At 40.1% G+C, this 20,224-nt stretch overlaps 1 protein-coding gene across 3 annotated transcripts in view; it reads left to right on the forward strand.

Annotated features, from left to right (window-relative positions):
• The window catches only part of MICAL2 (microtubule associated monooxygenase, calponin and LIM domain containing 2), a 218,849-nt gene that overhangs the window by 52,150 nt on the left and 146,475 nt on the right, over positions 1 to 20,224 (forward strand). For all 3 annotated transcript variants that reach the window (XM_059722688.1, XM_019476858.2, XM_059722687.1), the window contains exons 3-7: positions 10,363 to 10,570; positions 13,383 to 13,499; positions 14,323 to 14,424; positions 17,343 to 17,498; positions 18,331 to 18,431. In XM_059722688.1, coding sequence (XP_059578671.1) covers positions 10,363 to 10,570; positions 13,383 to 13,499; positions 14,323 to 14,424; positions 17,343 to 17,498; positions 18,331 to 18,431 — 684 coding nt within the window. The remainder of the gene's footprint in view (positions 1 to 10,362; positions 10,571 to 13,382; positions 13,500 to 14,322; positions 14,425 to 17,342; positions 17,499 to 18,330; positions 18,432 to 20,224) is intronic.

Genomic DNA, 20,224 nt, shown 5'->3' on the forward strand with positions numbered 1-20,224 from the left:
GTGACAATGTTGGATTGTTCATTAGCCTCTGTCTTCTGGAGGCTTGAGGTCAATATTAAGCCTTGGGCATACATTCATTTGTAGCACTACAAAGCTTGTGTGATCCCAGCAAGTGAGCAGGTAGGCTGTCTTTGGCTGCTGCTCTGGGTCTCTGGTCCTGAGTCCTGCCTCCTGGTTTCCCAGAGTGCAGAGTGCCCAGGTGAGTTTGACATCCCTGATTTTAAATATCTTATTTTGGCTGAAATGACATTTAGGATTCTAGTTAAAATGGTCATTATTTTTCCTATTGTGTTTTACAGTTAAAATAGCATTGGTAGTTCTAGCCTGTTGATTCCAGGAGACATTTCCTATTTGACTGTGGTTTTTATATTCTGGGACTGGCAATGAGCTTAAACATTAAAATTGAAACTGAAAGCATGCAGTTTATAGCATTCAGCTTGTGTGTGTGTGTGTGTATATATATAAAAAATGTTTTGCCAGAAATAACTTTTCATGAAAATTCTTCTTACACGGCAAGCCATACGAGGAAAGACTGAGGGATCTGGGACTCTTCAGCTTGAAGAAAAGAAGGCTCAGAGCTGGTAGCAGCTTACCCCTACATGAGGGGAGTATATCAAGGGCTCGGTGACCAACTGTTCACCAGGCCACCTGAAAGGCCACAAAATCCTGGAAGACTGATTCAAGCTCAACATTAGGAAAAACTTCTTTACACTTAGGGTGTCCAGACTGTGGAATAAACTCCCTCCACAGGTGGTACAATCGCCTACCCTGGACATCTTCAAGAGGAGACTAGACAGTCACCTTCCTGGGGTCATCTGACCCCAGTTATATTTCCTGCTTGGTGCAGGGGGCTGGACCCAATGATCTTCCAAGGTCCCTTCTGGCCTTACAATCTATGAATCTATTAACTGTCATGTCCTACAGAGCACCAATGCCATGGGTTTTTTTTGTACGTTTTCCCCTGTAAGAAGAATTTTCATGAAAAGTATTTCTGGTTATATAGATATATCTATATATCTAGAGAGAACCAGAAATACTTTTCATGAAAATTCTTCTTACAGGGGATAAAGTAAAAAAACCAACCCCCCCCCCAAAAAAAAAACAAACAAACCATGGCATTGGAAAGCATTGGTGCTCTGTAGGACATGACAGTTAATAGATTCATAGATCTATCTATCTATCTACACGCACGCACGCACACATCTATATATAGAGATATAGTAAAAAAAACCCCATGGCATTGGGAAGAATTCCCACTGATGCTTCTGTTATCTCTCTGCTTTAGCTGCTTATACAGATGCTTTTTCTTGGTACAATTCCAGAGAAATGGTCATTGTCTGGATCAGGAATCCATTTTATCACTGTTCACAGTTATGTCATGTAGCATCATGCTTGTTTGTGATCTGTCTAAACATTTGCCCAAATCCATGTAAGACTTGATTCTGCTGCAGTCAGTAGAGCCTCACTAACATTTGTGTTTCTGTGTAATCTTTAATAGCCTCTAAACTGGAGTATTTACAGATATTTGTTAAAACAAAAGATGCCAGAGTCATGCACACATTGACAGTGCTAGTTAAGTCCCAAATTTGTACCTCAACATGTTCCTTTATGCAAGTGCAAAAATAGATTAAGGAAGTAGATTTCTTGTTCCACACCAACACAACAGTCACTTACTTGCAGTCTGTGCACCATGAAAATGTCTAGCAGGTGTCATTTATTTTCTATCTTGTTGTCTGGGGTAGTAGAAGGGTATTGTGGTCAGTTGGCAGTATTGCTAGGGGATCCATCCAACTAAGCTAAATTACCTGAACCAGATTATCTACAGCAGTGGTTTTCAGCCTTTTCAAATCAAGGCACTCCTCCAAAATTATTCAGAATTTAGTGGTACCCCATTTCAAGCCTAATAGAGATACAATATGAATATTATAATATAAACATTACAATTATATTATTAATGTGTTATTAATATTGAGCCCTGGGGTTATAAGGGACCGAGTCCAGGGATTCCCAACCAGAAGGGACTAAGTGCTAGGCTGCACACACAGTATTTGGGAAGCACTGAGGGGATGGGAGGGTGAGCAAAAGGACATACAAGGCCTAGGAGGTGGGAGGGGCAGGCCACAAGGGTGGTGCAGTTACTGCCAATGTTTCCGTGGCCAAGTGGAACTGCATTGTGCACCTCCTGCAGAGTCAGATTGGCCAGTGCCTGTGGGAGGGGTATGTGCTCTTGCTGCAACTTGGCCCAGTCTGACCCTGCATGGTATCTCCAGAAACGGAGGAACTTAGAACAGTGGAGTTATCCCATGTGCCTCTGTTTTTAGGAGGCACATCAGGGCTGAACTGTAGCTGCAGCAGAAAGCCATGGAGCCATGCTGCTTCTGTTACAGCCCCTCCCAGTTTGACTTTGTGCTTCTTGCAAAGCAAAATGCTGGAGACAGTTTTATCCTGCAGCAGCAGCAGCGGCCCAGAGATAGATGCCAGAGCCACTAGGGAGAACTGTCTTCTCTGCCTCCCATTTTCAGTCGGATCATTAGTGCCAAACTGGGAAGAGTCTATGGGGGTGTATAGCTTTACCACTTAATGCTTGAATCATTCCTGTGAGCAAAGCCCATTTCCTCAAGCTTTGATTTCTACCCTCAGGTTTGGGCCATTATTATACATGTAGTGAAAGGAGCTTATTTAATTCTAAGGACAATTTTATTTGGAATACTTTTCTGCATGCATGTCTAGAATTTTTTTATGGATGTCTTGTGCCTCTTTGAGTGGTCATTCTCTCTCATTCCTCCCTCACCCCAGTCTTTTATTTATTGCTTAACTTGTACACTGATAGGTGTCAAGCTGATGTTTTCTTAGCTCTTGCTGCTTTCTACTTGTAAATGGAAATGTCCTGATCCTGAAGATGGAGAGTTATGTTTGTGTGAGAAGTAATGAGCTGCCTTAATTTATCCAGCTTCTGTTCAGTTCTCCTCTTCACCACAAATGTGTGTGTACATATAAATAAATAAAGTGAAAGTCAATTATTTTCTTCTTGTAACATTACAGGATAGATATCATATTTCCATATTCTCTACTATTCCTTTTTTTTTTTCTTTTGTGTCTGGACCTTACAAGCAAGGGATGAACATGGCGCTTAAAATAAATTACACATTGAACTGTGCAAAATGGTGGTGTTAAATACAGTCACTGATTTTTCTATTCTATTTGTGAGGAGTAGATCATCTGAAGTTGGCAATGTACAGGATTTTTTTTCTAAATCATGGTTAATAAATAGATCACAGTGTTCAAATGGCTGAAGTGAGCAAGCAGGATTTCTGTCACCAGATCAGATAATTCTCTCCTCAGTTTTAGTCACATGTTCTCATTCTCACTCTCTTTAAAATATTTTTTTGAGGAATCAAACACAAGAAATGCAAAGATTTTAAAACCTATTCTCAATTCCCTCAAAACCAATGGATTCTTCGCCTGAAAGCTCTTGATACATTAAGCGGTGTAAAGCATTTCCAGAGTAGTATTTGCCCGTTGGGCCCTAAGGTTTTCAAATTTCATAATAAATGCTTGCAGCCCAGCCTCTTCCAGTCTGTCCTGCTCTCTTCACACTTTTTCTTGTTTCTAGTATCCCTGTCCCCCAATATGAGTAATCTGCACAGGGGATACTGTTGAAAAGTCATGTCTATCAAGAGTAGGGGTATGTGAAATGGGCTGTATTCAATTTGGATTTGGATTCAGCCTGAATCGAGGACAGAGATTCAGTTCATTGATTCAGATCACTGTCCCCAATTCGATTCGGCCGAATCTGAATCTGAAGATTCAATGCTGATTTGGAAAATAAGTGATTCGGCCATAAACATGGCTTTAAACGTTTTTTTCTACATACCTCAAGGTACCAGCATGGTTCATGAATGCTGAGATGCTGGGGTGGATAGAGCATCCCACAGGAGCGCAGGGGGGGCCCCCTGCATGCTGTGTGGCCAACCTGGAAGTGCACCAGAAGTACTTCCAGTCTACTTCTGGGTCTGCTGCCGAGCATGTGGGGGGCCCTCCTGGCTTGACGATCAGCCGTGGGGGTACCCCCAGACCCAGGAGGCACCAGTCACCAAGCCAGAGGGGTGTGGGGGACCCACCCCAGTGCAGTCCCTGGTAGACCTGGAGGTGGACCCGAAGTGCTTCTGGTCCAGTTCCGGGCCTGCTGCCAATCACTGGCTCCCACTTCTGGGAGCCCCTCGCACTCCTGTGGGACACTCCATCCACCCCAGCATCTCAGCATTCACGAGCCACCTGGTACCTTGAGGTATGTAGAAAAAAGATTTAAACCTGTGTCTATATCCGAATCACCAAATCTTTCTGAATCTCTCCAAATTGATTCAAAAGGTTCTGATTCAATTTGGAGAGATTAAAAGGTGTCCTGATTCTATTCGGATTTGGAGATTTGGCCACTGAATCAGGTTGAATTTCCACCGAATTGAATTGGGAACCGAAGCTTTGCACAGCCCTAGTCGAGGATGGAAACACAATCATTCTGGGTTTGCAAAGCTAACTTATACTTTAATTTGGCTTGATGAGTTTATGGCAATTATATTGTACGTTCTGGAAGTATGCAAAAGAAATTAGCTGGGTGCTGCATTTCCATACTGCCTGGGTGAAGGCAACTTGGCGGTTGTTTCCTTCAGTGGGCCTCCTGTAAGCAGGTTGTTTTTTCTGCCAGCTTCTCCAAGTGGGCTTTGCTCTCTGAGGAGTTCCTTGGCCAGTCTATGCAAATAAAATGGAGTTCTTAAGCAGAATGAGCAAACAAACTCCTGTGGTCCTGTCTTGGACACTGGAAGGGGGGAAGGGTTCACATTACACTCTGACTCTTGGTGGGCGGGGGGTCTGCAGCAGTGACAGCTGGAAGCCAGAAGAGCCACCACTGGCTGAGCTGCTTAGAAAGGCATGGGGCAAGCCAGGGCCTCTCATCTCTTATGGGGGGACTCTTGTCTCTTATGGGTGGGCTTATGGGGGGACTCTCGTCTCTTATGGGGGGACTCTTGTCTCTTATGGGTGGGCTTATGGGGGGACTCTCGTCTCTTATGGGGGGGATCAGCCCCTGCAAGCCCCACCATATTTCGAACCCTGTGGCTCTGACCCTAATACAGCAGTGCATGCAGCAAATGGTCCAGCCCATTGCTTGTCTCTGGCTTGCAACTATTGCCTCACATGTCACTGCTATGCTGCTCTTCTCTCTGCAGTTTTTAAGCCACCAGTGAACCATTCCCATAGCAGGGATCCTGGTTTTCCCTGATTTTAAAAAAATCCTTAATTTTCAGATTTAAAAAAGTAACCCCAAATCCACATTTTTCCATGATTAAAACGAAACGTCACTAGTATATAGATATATGTATAGCGGTGTTTCATTTTAATCATGAAAAAATGTGGATCTGGAATTACCTCTTGAAATCGGAGAAAACCAGGATCCCTGCATATCAGTAGCCCCCTCACAGCTGCAGCTTAAGGAGACAGGCCTGTTACAGCCTCATTCAAAGACAGCCAAACTATCACAACTCAACAAAACTACAAAAGTATAGAGCATTTCAGGAGGTGAAGCTTTCTTATGTCTCAGTTTTAGTTGGAAACCATGAAAGATTGACCAGAACACATTGTGTTCTACATCTTTAAAGTGAAATAGAGTTTATTACTTTCTGTGTTTACATTTCTACAGCAACAGACTACACTTCACAAAAAATATGGTGCTTTTTGTAGGTACCATAGAAACACAGTATTTGCTCAATTAATAATTGAAGCATCTAAGATGTATTAGATGTGCAGGTTTTTACCGTTTAGTGTGTTGAATGTCTAAAACAATTTAGTCAGATTTGTCTAATTATATTTTATCATTTAAATGGGGAAAATACAGCAGTAGGGTCTTACATTTCTCATTAGGTCAGTCTGAATGATCAGTTAATGAAATGGCATTAAATCACTTAAGATTTTTATAATCAATATAGTTACAGTTACAGGAGACCCTTGCCATTCACGGGGGATACGCTCTAGAGATCCCCAAGAATGGCGAAATCCACGAATACATACTGTACTGCATCATGAATGGTGTGTGCCCCCAGCGGCTGGCAGCTGTGCTGGCAGTGGTGGCAGGAGCCCAGCGGCGGCAAGCACAGAGTTCCCACAGATGCTGCTGGCGCTGTAACAGTGTCATCACGCTGCCAGTGGGGAGAGAGCGTGGGTTGGCGCAGCACCACGAGTATTCAAAACCGTGAATGCCAAATCTGCGAATAGCGAGGGTTTCCTGTACTTCAGTGTAAAAATTTAAAATTAACTCATAGGTTCATTACTAGTAATTTGCATTATGAATTGAGTGTTGTAGCAATAACCTGATTACTATCATCCATATTCAGGACAGAATTGCAAAGAAAAGTAATTGCAATTAACCTAGATTAAATTGAACATGAAAATCAATAACTCTACTAAAAAGAAATCCAGTTAGAGAGAGATGAGCAAGTATGTTAGTTGGAGGACAAAGCAGTGTGATTTAGAGGTGTGTGTGTGTGTGTGTGTAATCCATTATTTATCATCTCTGCGGTGGTACTGTTTTTGTTCTTAAGTTCCAACTGTTTTTCTTGATCCCCATTCATATGTACGCATAGAAAACCTCTTCACACTTACCCTGCCCCACCTGACTCCATTCCCACTCACTTCCACTCCCCTGCCTCACACCAGGAGAAATCTCTCCCCATCACTTTCCCTCTCAAGTCCACAAAGCTCTCTCCTGCAGGAGATTTGTGGCTGTCCCCAAAAATAGATGCATTCTTCCCCTCCCCCCAACAAACACAATCTTACATCAGAAGAATCAAAATGAGTACATAACAGAAATACCTTCTGTTCTGGCTTCCATTCCTGCCAAAGGCCAACAAAGGGTGCCCTTAAGTTCACTTACAGCAGCTCTTGTTCAGGGAGGTCTGCTGGCACTCTGCAAGCTGACCAAACCTTTCTACCTTACCTTGGCAGCCTGTTGGTGACAGGACTCTTAAGTAGGAATTTTAAGCCATATCAAAATTGTATGGCTCAGTCATGGGTTCCCCATTTCATTTGATCAGTTCATTTAACTTATCCATACCTCATTTTCTCCATCTGTCCAATATTTTGAGTACATTTAGATGTACAGTGAAAGGTGTAGCATATATGCAAAAGGAATATCCAGATAAAGGACAAAACTCTATTTAGTACTATTGTCAATACACAATGTATTAGCCTGCCAAATGCCAAATAACTATATTGCCCATTCCCTCATTTACTTTTTCTTATTGTATTCTTGTTTCCTCTTGTTGTGTTCTCATTTTATTTTAGGGCCTCACTCTGGAAACAGTCTTTAAAAGTAGGCCCATTACATCCAGTGACATAAGATATGTAAATGTTTCATTGGCAAGAGCTTGCCTTTCTCTAAATAATTAATAAAACTGTACCTGTGTGGCAGAATATAAATAATAGTTTATCATCTTTATCAGAGGTGTAAATGGATGCAGTTCTGATTCTTAATTTGTATGATACAGAAATGTAGTGATAATTTTACTCTTTTTGAGTTATCCTTTAGTCCTTTTTTACAAGCCTTTTTTCCCTTAACCCCTGTAATGTTCTTAACACATACTTCTCTACCACTTGCAAAAAAAAAAAGGAAGAGGGGCAATCTCCAAGGTCATTTTTAATTATTTGTTTTGATTGACTGACAGAGGATATTTAAAGAGTGTGGTCGTCTTCATACTTTGAGAGACTGTGATCTTGCCTCAGTCAAGTCAAGTAGGCCATAACTGGTAGCGATCTGCCAGAGCTCCCTTGACTTTCATGATACTAGTTACTAGAGTTTGGAGGTCAGTATTACCATACTCTTTTGTGTTGCATCAAGCACCATAAAAATATGGTTTTATGTGACTGAAAGCAGAGATAAGTTAATTTCATTCTGAATATAGACAGTTGGAAGCCAAAAGACTAGCATAATTGTAGATGGAATATAGACCCAAGAGCTTCATCCTCCTTCCTAGAATGATTATTGTACTGTTTCTCTCTTTGCAGCTTCATATATAAACATTAAGGCCCCCTTCTGCATCCTGCATGTTGCTACTTTCATTACTTAATAAAGGTAGAATTCTGGACATGGCAGGATTTATTTTTGCAATATATTAATGCTGTATTTTGTTCCAGCAGTTTCTGGAAGGGATGATAAACTGCTAGGAGGAGTAAGCTTATACATTAGTGGCAAAAAAACTTTGCCAATAAATCAAAGAATATGTAACTGAGACACACAGATAAATATGTTTATAGTTGGTAACCATGGATGGTGGCTAAAATACAGTCACTTTTCACTATCTCCAACAATGTTGGAAGACATTTTGTCAATGGGAGGTAGAATCCTTTTTAAAACTGTTGTGTGCTGTCTGCTTCAAGTACCATGAGTAACTCAATGCTTTGTGTGGGGGTTTTATTACTTGGCAAGAATTGCTATGACTAAATCTCAAAAGACTGCTTTTTAAAATTACATTTATTTATATATTATATTTCTTGTTTGCCAGGAGAATAATCAAACCATGTATGGTCTGTATTTGTAAAATGCGTCTAAGCAGTTTGCTAAACATTACTGGAAGACTGTTTAGCTGTAAATACATTCACTTACTTGTCAGAACTTGGAGTTCTCATGTTAATCATGACAAGTATGTGCAGGAAGGAACTGACCCAGTCTCTGCTTATAGTCCTGCCCTTCAATCCCAATAACATCTGTACTGGATTTTCTTCCTTTTTTATATAATAAGGTCTGTTGATGTTTTCTTAATATTTAACATAGTGTGACAGGTTACTCTGAAAGTACAAGCTAAATATATTTTAAGAGTAAGCAAGCCTGGGAAATATGTAATGTAACTATTCAGTTTTTGCTAATGATACTTTATCTGGAGATTACAAACTGTTCACTTAAAAATCAAGGTAACATATTAATTCAGTGAAAATTCTACTCTCTTTTGAATTTCTTAGAATGTTACATAATTTTTCATTTAAGGAAAAGAGATAATTTAACTCTTTTATCATTAGTTTATACAAAGGCCAGTGCCAGATGAGATGTTAAAACACATGAACAGACCCAAATTAATAAATAATCTTACTTATATGAAGAAGAAATATAATTTTATTTAATTTTTATAACCAGACTTATTGTAAACTAAACATAGTTGATTGTAAGTCCTTACTTTGGAACTGCGATCACCATCTAGCTATGTGAGAGAGAACCAAAAGATCATGTTTTGATTGTGAGATAATGGAATTGTATTTGTAGCACAGGACAACATCTACCTCATAACCAGAACTCTCTGAATTAGGTCATGCACACTTCATCAAATAGCAGACTAAATTTTCTACCTAAAGTGATTTACTACTTATATAATTTTAAGTGATTTGTTTTATCAAGGTAAAAAGGACTGTTTCTAATCAACCTCTATAGTAATCAGTGTAGGGAATGAAAATTCAAGTGTTTCAGATGCTTACAATAAATCTACAACTTTCTGGTTCATGGAAATTTTTAGTTATCAGGCCAAAACTGAATTCCGTGCTTAGTGGAGATTTGGGCTTTAGCATTTGTGAAATCTCACCTTGAGATGCCTACATGTGACCTTATGAGCTTACCCTCCAGTTGTTACTGAGTATGTTGAACACTGTGTTAAAGTAGAACAAGCCAAGTCCTTAGCTACTGTACGTCAGGGTGGATCTAATGATTTGCTGGAGCTGTGCTGATTTACAGCAGCTGATGATCTAGTCTGTTGCATTCAACATACTGGCCGGGCTATAGGAAAGTATAACTAATGTTTGTCATAGGATAGTCGTACACTAATGCTGTAGGAGAACTGGATTACTTTAAATCTGTGGGTTTGGGTCTAATCTGAGCCATGCAAAAATATTTTCATATTCTTCCTGACAAATATGCTCCAAGACCAAAGATTCGTCATTACCCAATTCTACTGCTTAGCTTTAGTATTGCCTGTTGCAAATAAAATTGAAATAAATATGAAATGTAAATCAAACATGTTAAAAGCATCATATATGGTATTTTAATCAGTTTTTCTCTGGCGGGCACTTTTATGTATGAGACAAGCACATTTGTCCAGTTTTCTACCTATCAAGTGATTTTACAGTTTTACCAAGGAAAATTCAATGATTGAGTGTGGTGTTTGTCAAAAAATTCACTTGAATTTTTCTGGGGTTATTTGATTAGCTGTAGTTTTGCACAGTGCCTTCAGCTAGCAGTTAATGTTTATTTTACATGGATTTCTACTTGCATGCCCATGGATTCCTACTTGAATGCCCAAACTTAATGTTTAAAATCCTTCTTCTCTCCCTCAGTGTTTGATTGTTGGAGGTGGCCCATGTGGTTTGAGGACTGCCATAGAACTTGCCTTCCTGGGAGCCAAAGTTGTAGTTGTGGAGAAGAGGGACACTTTTTCAAGAAACAATGTTCTGCATCTGTGGCCTTATACAATCCATGACCTCCGGGGTCTAGGAGCAAAAAAATTTTATGGAAAATTTTGTGCAGGCTCTATTGATCATATCAGTAAGTATGAATGATTACATAAAATACACAGTTCTATTAGGCACTTTCTCTCAAGAAGGCATGCTTTGGGAAGATCATCAGATTTCCTAGACTCAGGGGTTGAAAATTCACCTGTCTTGAATGTACATAAAACAAAAATAAAACACATTCAAGCACTTCTGGTTTGGCAAAATGCCAATATCTGTCTTGAACATTAAGGAAAACTTTGAGTTGACTTTTCATTCCTGTTCAAGATCAATATAGGAGGATTTTATTGCCTTTTTGAGTGTCTTCGAAAAATCATAGAATTTTATACAGTTGTGTGATTGCTTTTGTTGCTTAGTCTACCAAGTTCAATGCATGCAGGTATCTTATGTGACAGGAAAAGGTTATGGGTCGTATCCTATTCCACCTGTTAAGCACCTAAATGTGATCCTATTCTGCCCTGCTCAAGTCTCTGAAAAACAATTAACACTCTTACTTTTGCCATATGTCATTATCTTAGTCTTAAGACTAACTCACAAAAAGTGGCACATAGGAGAAGGACCCCACCCAATTTTCCCCACAAAGACTTGAGCAAGGTGAAATAGGATCACACTTTAGATGCCTAAGTCCACTTAAGTGCCTAATAGGTGGAATAGGATCTGGCCCATGCATACCAAAAAAGACAAGCAAACAAGGAAGGATCAAGGGGACGAAGCATAGTAAATCAAAAATATTATGGAAACCCAATATACTTCCAAACTCTTTTATTGTAGTAGGGTTGTAGGTACCACCAGTAGCTACAGAGACTCAAATTACACTCAGTTCCACGCAGAGAGGAATAGGAAGCTGCTTGAATCAAATGCAGAAGGGATATGATCCAGACATGAAAGGGCAGTGGGCTTATGGGAAGGACTGGGCAAAGAGAATGGAACTAGGTTGAGAAGCCTGAGTAATGAATAGAATGCTGGGACTAGCTAGGTAAGAAGAGTGGGACGGGGATAGTGCCGTAGGATGTGGGAGAAGATGAAAGATGGTATGGAGCCAAAAGAGGTCAGGTTTTGAGAGAGTAGGTAGGACAGTCCATGCCCCCTTGTTCACACTTTCTCCTTAGGGTTTGAGGTTAAACCAAAGCATCATGTGTGTCTCTCTTCCTCTGCTGTCAGCCAATACCAGTGACATGCAATTGCAATATGTCTCATCCTTATCTAGTCCCAGTCAACATAAAGGATTATAAACTATTAGTGTTATCATTTGCTCTGTCTGTGGCAGAGGCATATTTAGGAGATCCGAAGATTTCAATCTGGCTGATATGTGCACATCTGTGTGATGCCAAATGATGGAACTCCTGCTTTTTCGGTTACCATATTTACTTGCATACCACACGCATCTCCCTCTCCCACTCCAAATTAGCCATCCAATATTGGGCGCATGTTTTAAGGTAGAAAATTGATTCTCATGCTTGAATGGAGACATAGGGATGCTGGAATGGCTTCTGGGGGCTCTGCCTCTCTTCCCAGTTGCATGCAGGAGTCCATGTGGCCAATGTTCAGCCATGGTGAGACCCTACTGTGACAGGCAAGATACTAGAAAAATCTTGTTCTCTTTATTCTGCCTTCCCAAAACAATGTGTCTTCTATGAGGGCAGGTAGTACACAAGAAAATGTCAGTTTTCTGCACATCATTTTTTTTTTAGGTTTTTAAAAAAAAGCTATTTTAAAAGAAAGTTATTACACTTAGGAATTCAAGCAGACAAGAATGAGGAAATCTCAGGAATAACTTCAACTTTGTTCAAGTCCTTCTGTATATGTATTATATCATCTTTGATTATATGATCATATACTACATGTTCCACTACACCTCTGATCTGCTACTCAGTATTTTGTTCAATGCACAACAGACTATCTGATTTACTGCACACTATTCAAACCTTACTGTGAGAACAGAACTGTTAATTGCTTCATGTACCTCTGGTATGAATGGATTACATTTATTTATTTTCACAATGCTCGCTTAAGATGCACGGATACTATTTCCATTGGGGGGAGGGGAACTGAATACAGAGAGCAAGACCAGAAATATCTGTTAATTATGTGTGACCAGTTTGGGCTGCCTAGGACCTTTTTATATGTTAAACCATGGATCTTATAGTTGTTAATTACAATAAGATTGATCAGCAGATTGTATTCCAGGGTCTCACTTCATGTACGAAAAAACCCTAGAAAAACATTATTAACCGCTTATGAAAATTGTGGCTTGTTGTGCATTTAACAACTCTGTACAGAGGAGGAAATACCTATTTTCCCAGGAAATGCTCCAACCTGGAGGCCATCTATTCTCTTTCATTCACTACACACCTTCCAACAAATCAGCAGAGAATAGATAACAGATGACTTACTGTGTAAACCTAATTAATCTCCAGAATGGGTATGACCTGTGTCTGAATAAGGCATGGTGCTCTGTGGAAAAGGTACGATAAAATGTGAAAGTATAGTGCATATGTGCAAAGAGACTGATTTAAGAGTGTGCAAGCAACCTTTTGTTTTGGCATATTCTTTTTTGAGTGGTTGGGTTTTCAAACTGAAAGTCTGTTAATGTAGATTTTGAGTATAATATATTGAGGTAGGGAGGCCTTACTTTGTTCCAGTCACTGAGACTGAAGAAGGTTAACCAAATCTTTCAGATGCGAAAAAACTCTGAAAACATGTTGTGTTATGGCTTGGTTCGTGGCACAACATGCATTTCTGATCTGTAATGGAGGCCTGCAAGGGGTACTTAAGTTCAGTTTAATAATAATGAAAAAAATGCTGTTACATCTTCCAGAGTGATGTCTGTCTATTATTATTTGCAGGTATTTGGCAGCTTCAGCTTATCCTGTTCAAAGTAGCACTTATGCTGGGGGTTGAAATCCATGTAAATTTAGAGTTTGTGAAAGTTCTGGAACCTCCTGAAGATCAAGAAAACCAAAGTATGACAGTCTTTTTATAATTTGAAATAAGTTATTTTAGAAGCAAATACACTTATCTTGCTGAAGAACTTGTATTGTATGAAATAACTGTGTTATCAGGGGAATTGTGTGAAATAATTGTGTAAGGCATCCAAGGGACTTTTTTTTGTCCTGCATATGAAAGCCAGATACAGTATATCAGAATAATAAGCATGATAAAAGTCACTATGTCAATACACTGGTATTTAAAAAAAACTAAAACATTCTGGCCAGAAAAGTAATATTTCCTCTTGTGCCTGCTGGTCTATGTTCTGAGGTTTTGTTGTAGAGAGTCAGATATATTTATTTTATAAAAACAAATATTATATTGTTTGCATTATTGTAAGTGAAGTGTCTTTCTTGAGAAATGCAGTTTTTTGGCTAGATTGGATTTTGCTCTTCTTTGTGGTAGCTTAATGTGAATGTGCTCAGTTTAATTTAAAAGGATAAAAAGTTACCAGGGCCAATCGTGCAAATACTTGTATTTGATATGTCCTGCTGGGTTTATAGTGCAGCTGCTCATGTCAGGTACAAAAGGATTTTTGCTAAATGTTTGTAGGGCTGGTCCCAGAGCCACTTCAGTGCTTTAATTCACCCAAATATAGGGGGTTCCTTTTTTGCAACTGAGAGCTGCACACAGCTTTGACTTCAGCCAAAGTTGCATCTACCCATGTAAGGGCAGAATTTCTCCCAGCTTGAGAGCAAAATAGACTATTTAGTGTAATTGCCTTCTTTCACAATCTAAAAATGCTGCTTCTGCCATTCAGTGGCTGAATAAATGTTGTTGCCTGTTTGTTTCTTTTAGAGATAGGTTGGCGCGCTGAATTTCTTCCAGTGGATCATCCTCTGTCAGAATTTGAATTTGATGTTATTATTGGGGCAGATGGCCGCAGGAACACATTAGAAGGTAGGTGAAAATATATTGTTGAGACTGTGGTGGGGGTGATGTAACCATGATGGACCAGAAAAAATGAGAGGCAAGGATTTTTGTGGGTAATATCCTTTATTGGACCATCTAAATAATTGGGAAGGACTCTGCTAAGCTTTCAGGTATGGCTTTACCCTGAGGAAGGTAGGGTGGTACTCAAAAGTTTGTCTATGTCCCCACCCAACTATGTGGTTTGTCCCATAAGATAATCGCCCACAAAAATTCTTGTATCCCGCATTCTTAAGATTAACAATTGCCTTAAAGTACAATTGGGAACCTAAGAGGTAAGAAAAGCTGGAACCAACAGATTAATCCTCAGTTCAATAAAGATCTGTGTCTGTGATGATGGAAATTGATTTTATGGGATGTTCCCTGCCTTTATTATAGTATTTCCAGATGTGGTCCATTAAATACAATGCTTAACTTCATTCCTGATTCTGCAGGCTGCCTGTATCATGCATTTTAGCTGTCTTGATGAGCTACTGTTGTAGCATATGTTAAATAACATGCTAGTTTAATTTGAGGGCAAATGACAAAAGCATGTCAGGAACTGCACATTTTTCATGTAATTGTCATAAATCAACTCTCTGTACTTGAAATAATGACCGTACAGTAGCTGCCAGGTATTTAATAAACGCATCAGAGCAGTTGCTCTCAGATGGTGGTGATGTCATTTCAGTAGTAGTCATTTTGGTAACAGAACCAAAAAAGCAATAAAGAGCTGGAAGGGGAGGTAGATCTTGTTGCATCTACTACAGTCATCAAGCAGAATTCCACTCCACTGAGTTGCCTTTAAGTGAGACATTAGCTAACCAGCTCTTATATTACATGAACAAACCTGTTGTTTAATTATATATTTTCCTTATAGTGATAATTATGCTCACCTCAGTTTCAGTGCACGAAGCCCCTCATTTCTATTTTTATTGGTCTCACGTTTTGTACTGCTTTTTTTTCCATGTTTGTAAAAATCAGTATATTTATGGGTATTTTCCTGTAACACTCTATAAGAAAATTAGCCACTTATTTATCCCAGTATAAAGTGTATTGAAGTAAAAATAAAATCTCCAGAACTATAAATTGTTGGCGATTACAGACACTAGCAACAAGCTTGACAAATGGCTTTAGGAAAATCTTTAGCTACTTGAGGGGAATATCTTGTTAGACTAAGGGCATTAGTATAAAACCAAATAATGCTTGCACATTATACCTGTTGAAAAGAAAGGGTAAGATGGAAACTACAAGTAAACTTGTACCCATAGAAAGTGCCAAGAAACAAAGAAATTTACCATAGGGTAGTGTTTTCTGACTGCAAGATACTCTACCTCAACTGAAAGTCATAACTTCTGCAGATTTTTGACTTAAAGCATTTTGCAAGGCCCATGTCCTTCAAACATGCATATGCTCAAGTTGACCTATAAGAATATTCCCATCAATATCAATGGGGATACTTAGGGTCATAAACTCCCAGCATATATGTTAGCTGATCTGAGTCTAACGTTGCATTCTTGAAAAAGCACCTGGCTTGAAACAATACCAGAGCATAATTTAGCATGGCTGTACACCTGGCAGCCCACCAGTTGCAGGTGCCCCGCAAGGGGTTAACCCCCCCCCTTTGCTCTTCCACTGCTGTTGCTATAGTCCCTGGGCTCCCCACTCCCTCCTCCAGCTTCCACTACTTACCCCATCAATGTGGCTTGCAGGTCTGAGGCGGCCTGTGGTTGAGTACTTTGGGGAACTGGAGACCCTGAGTGGCATTTGTGTCACTGCAATGCAGAGGGAGTTTCTTGCTATGTGGCAGGGATTGGTATCCTAGCAGAACTACACTGTATATCACATCCACACATGCAGGTGGCCTGTGAGGAGCTGTAGGTCCGTGCATCAGGCCACGGGGTGCATTGGGGGTTCATGTAGGATGTCAGGGCCTGTGTAAGGCAGTGGTGCTGGGAGGAAGGGATTTTGCACTGCATTGGAGAACCACATGGTGCAAAGTTGGGGAGGAGCGATTGTGCAGCAAATTGAGGGCCATGTGGTATGTTGGTGGGGAGGGGGACTCGCATGGTGTGGCATGTGACTCACACAACAGGCAACCCAGGGGTGTGTGGCCTGCATGCCTATGGTCCCCAGCCACTTGGAAGTTGGACAGCCCTGATTTAGACTATTGAGTAAATCAGTTGCATATTGTTGAGTATAAATGACTGAAACGTTGGGCATTTTACATATGTTCCAGGGGTGGGGGAGGACAGAACTGCTCTAATTAAAGTGCCTGGAGCTTCTTGTGTATCAGCGCCCCCACACTAAAATGGCGTCAGGGAAACTTTTACTAGAGCTTGTTTAACAAGCTTTAGATAAAAATGCCCCCACCATCATTTTGAAGCATGGGGACACTAATACACATGAGACGCGGAGCCTGGCTGGAGCGCAGTAATTACCATGCTCCAGCAGGCTTGATTAATCAAGTCTGCTCCAATGCGCTGGAATTACAGTGCATTGGAGCAGCCTCCTGGCTCATGTGCAGGCATCCTCAGTTAGCTTTTACAAATGCTTCTCTCAGTTTTGAGCCAGATTATTTTAAGTCTTTTTCTAATCATCATATTTGCTTTGACTCCTTTCCCTGGAGAAATAACTAACATCCATAAGTGGTAAAGCCTTGCCCATAAAATGCCAACCTGTTAGTAAACTGTACATGTCTTCAGTACTATGTAATCCCCTTGATTGGCAGATTTTTTTGAGAATAAGAATATACTGGTTTAATGGGATTTTGGTAATAAGGAGTCTTCTTCCCATGTGTTGGGGATGGAATTTGGTCAGGAAGGAAAGAGAGCTGCCATGTAGGTCTTTATCTTCAGCTCATGTGCTGAAATTTTGCAATGTTTTTAATTATTTTCCTTGGTCTTCAGGTTTTAGAAGAAAGGAGTTCCGTGGAAAACTGGCTATAGCTATCACTGCCAATTTTATAAACAGAAACACCACTGCAGAAGCCAAGGTAGAGGAAATTAGTGGTGTTGCTTTCATCTTCAATCAAAAATTCTTCCAGGATCTTAAAGAGGAGACGGGTGGGTCCTTCCTTCCCCTAGTCACCGCCCCCCCCCCCCCCCCCGCCATCCTACTACCAAGTGAAATATACAATTGAGAAACATTTTTTGTAGGGCTATTCTTTTGACACCAAAACATCAATTAAAATAATTTAGTAAAATATGGTGATGAAATTCTGCTGATTTCAAAGCCTTGGGGAGGGAGGCATCTATTTTTGATACAGTGGGATATTTTTAACATGAATGTTGCCACAGCATGTCTCTTCTAGTGTTTGCATTCTTCTCCACTGTAAAAATACGTTTGAAACCAATGATAACTTTTTGAGGGAGAACAGTTTCGGTGCCAGGAGATTTCCGTGAAATAGGATACGGTTCGTTTTGAATGTATTGGATTAGATGTTTTCATGAAATATGGCCCTCTTTCTTGCAGGTGTTGTGGTCCAATTAGTATAATTTTCATATATTTGCTTTAAAGGAATTCACTAAAAATATTTAAACGATCTGTCTTGAATTGAAACATCATCCATGAGACAGACAGACAGACCAAGAATTGAACTGCATTCAAATTGAGTGATGCACCACATGAGTGCGCATATCTGGCTTAAGAGGCATTCCCATATTACAGTCTTTTTTAAATTAACATTGTTAATTATTTATTTAAAACAGTTGTTTTTAATTAGCTATGGACTTGATCATGCTTGGGTTTAAATTTTTGTGAGGTTGCTGGAGCAAGGTAGGGTGGCACCTCAGAACTGATTCAGGGAATCGTAAGCTTTTGTAGGTGACAGCCTACTTCATCAGGTGCTATGAATTCACAGGAGTCTTCTCATATTCACTAATGTTTTCTTTTCAGGAATTGATCTGGAGAATATTGTTTACTATAAAGATAGCACTCACTATTTTGTAATGACTGCAAAAAAACAGAGTCTTCTGGACAAAGGAGTCATCATTAACGTATGTATACATGCCAGACAAAACCTTTTACTGTATTTATTGATTTTTATGAATTTGGTTTAAAAATACATAAGAGAAGCTGAATAAATATTTATTCGTGTTACAGAAGGTGTAAATTGACTAGCCTGATCACTTTGTGATTAAAGTACGACTCATTTAGATGGTGTTCTACACGTGCAAGAGAACTGAAAATGCTATTTGAATTTGTAATTTCAAAAACTGGGTGAAATGTGACCATGAATGAACCTGAAAGAGTCATCAGCTGTGCCAGCATTGACCTCACTAAAGATAAAAAGCCTCAATAACTAGGGACCAAATTGGGTGAATCTTTGTAAGTTCAGTAAAGCCATTGATGTTGTCTGTTCAGTTGTCTAAATTGGGTAATAATAAAGTTGGCCAAAACTTCCAAAGTAACTACTAATTTTTGGATGTCAAAACTGAGACATCTTACAAAGCATGCATTTTCAAGAAGGTGAATACTTGACAGTTTCTGAAAATCAATCCTCTTCAATGTCTCTTTCATTGGGCAAAAAATGAATTTTCCTGGAAAGATTGCAAAACTATTATAGCAAGAGACAGGGTTTTCTTAGGATGAAAATGAGTACTGGCATGAGGACTCTCAAACTTGTTTGGCCTGCAGGTTATTTTAATGTGACAGAGTTGCCACATTGAATCAACACTTATTTTGCCTGTGAGGAAGCAAGTGTAGGTCAGAGCAGGTGCAGGAGGATGGGATGGAACTAGCTTCTAATAAAAGGAGAAAAAAGAGGCAGAAATAAGGTGGGACAGGTTTTGGGAGGGGTGGGCAGGAAGACAAAATTACCGGATGAGAGTATTATGAGGCAGATGCAGGAGTATTGTAGAGATGGCTAAGAGATGGAAGAGCAGGCAGTTTGGCTTGTGGACCTTTTTGAGTCTCAGAGCCAGGGCTGGAGGGATAAAGAAGGCTGAGGACAGAGAGCAGCTGAAAGGTTGGCTTTCTGACTTCCCCCTATTGAGAACTAGTGCTGGAAAGTCAGAAGACTAGCAACAGAATATCATCATAGGGTTTTGACTTCTGCTAAATCTGGCTGGAGGGTTGGAGAGATTTAAAAGCCAGTGTGTTAGTCAAGGAGCTTGTCTGTGGGCTGGGAATGGTTGATCACCAAGGAGACCCACTGACTAGCCCAGGGCTGAGAAGAAACAACCCCTGGATGGAGATCCTGATGAATCCCTGCTGGAAAGAGCAGAGAGGCCAGCGGGGCTGAAAGAGAGGGCTGTTTGACAAAGAATCTTGGGGAAAAGTTTTAGGAGTGGCTGAAGATGTTAGCACTGGGACGTCTGCTTTGATGTGCTATGTCTACAACTTTTAAGGGGTATGAACCCAGTGGGATGAATCATTTCTCACTTTATGGGAGGGATTTTTAAGGATTATTTCTACTGTTGGAGAAAACAAACCACCACAAGTAAGGATGACTTTAATCCTATAAAATCATTGGTGGAGTCTTCAAGGGGCTGATGGCGAAAAATGGAAATGGCTCCCCACCGTACAGGCAATTGGGGGGGGCATGCCCCCCCTTTTTGAAGAGTAGTTTTCTGATGAGCTCTTGAAAGCAACTTCACCGTGGTGGAGGGTAGAAGCTGTCCACATGACCCACACTGAGCAGCATTCCCTTCATGGCTGTCACCCACTCTCAAACCAATATGTCTTTTATTCCTGTTTTGGAGAGGTGTTCAGACCAGAATAAGATGAAACAAAATGACATCAAGGGCTGTGACAGGGACTGCTCCTTGGATGTCAATGTAACATTTGG

The sequence above is a fragment of the Alligator mississippiensis genome, chromosome 2 (assembly GCF_030867095.1).
Source record: "Alligator mississippiensis isolate rAllMis1 chromosome 2, rAllMis1, whole genome shotgun sequence".
In the NCBI taxonomy this organism is placed as follows: domain Eukaryota; kingdom Metazoa; phylum Chordata; order Crocodylia; family Alligatoridae; genus Alligator; species Alligator mississippiensis.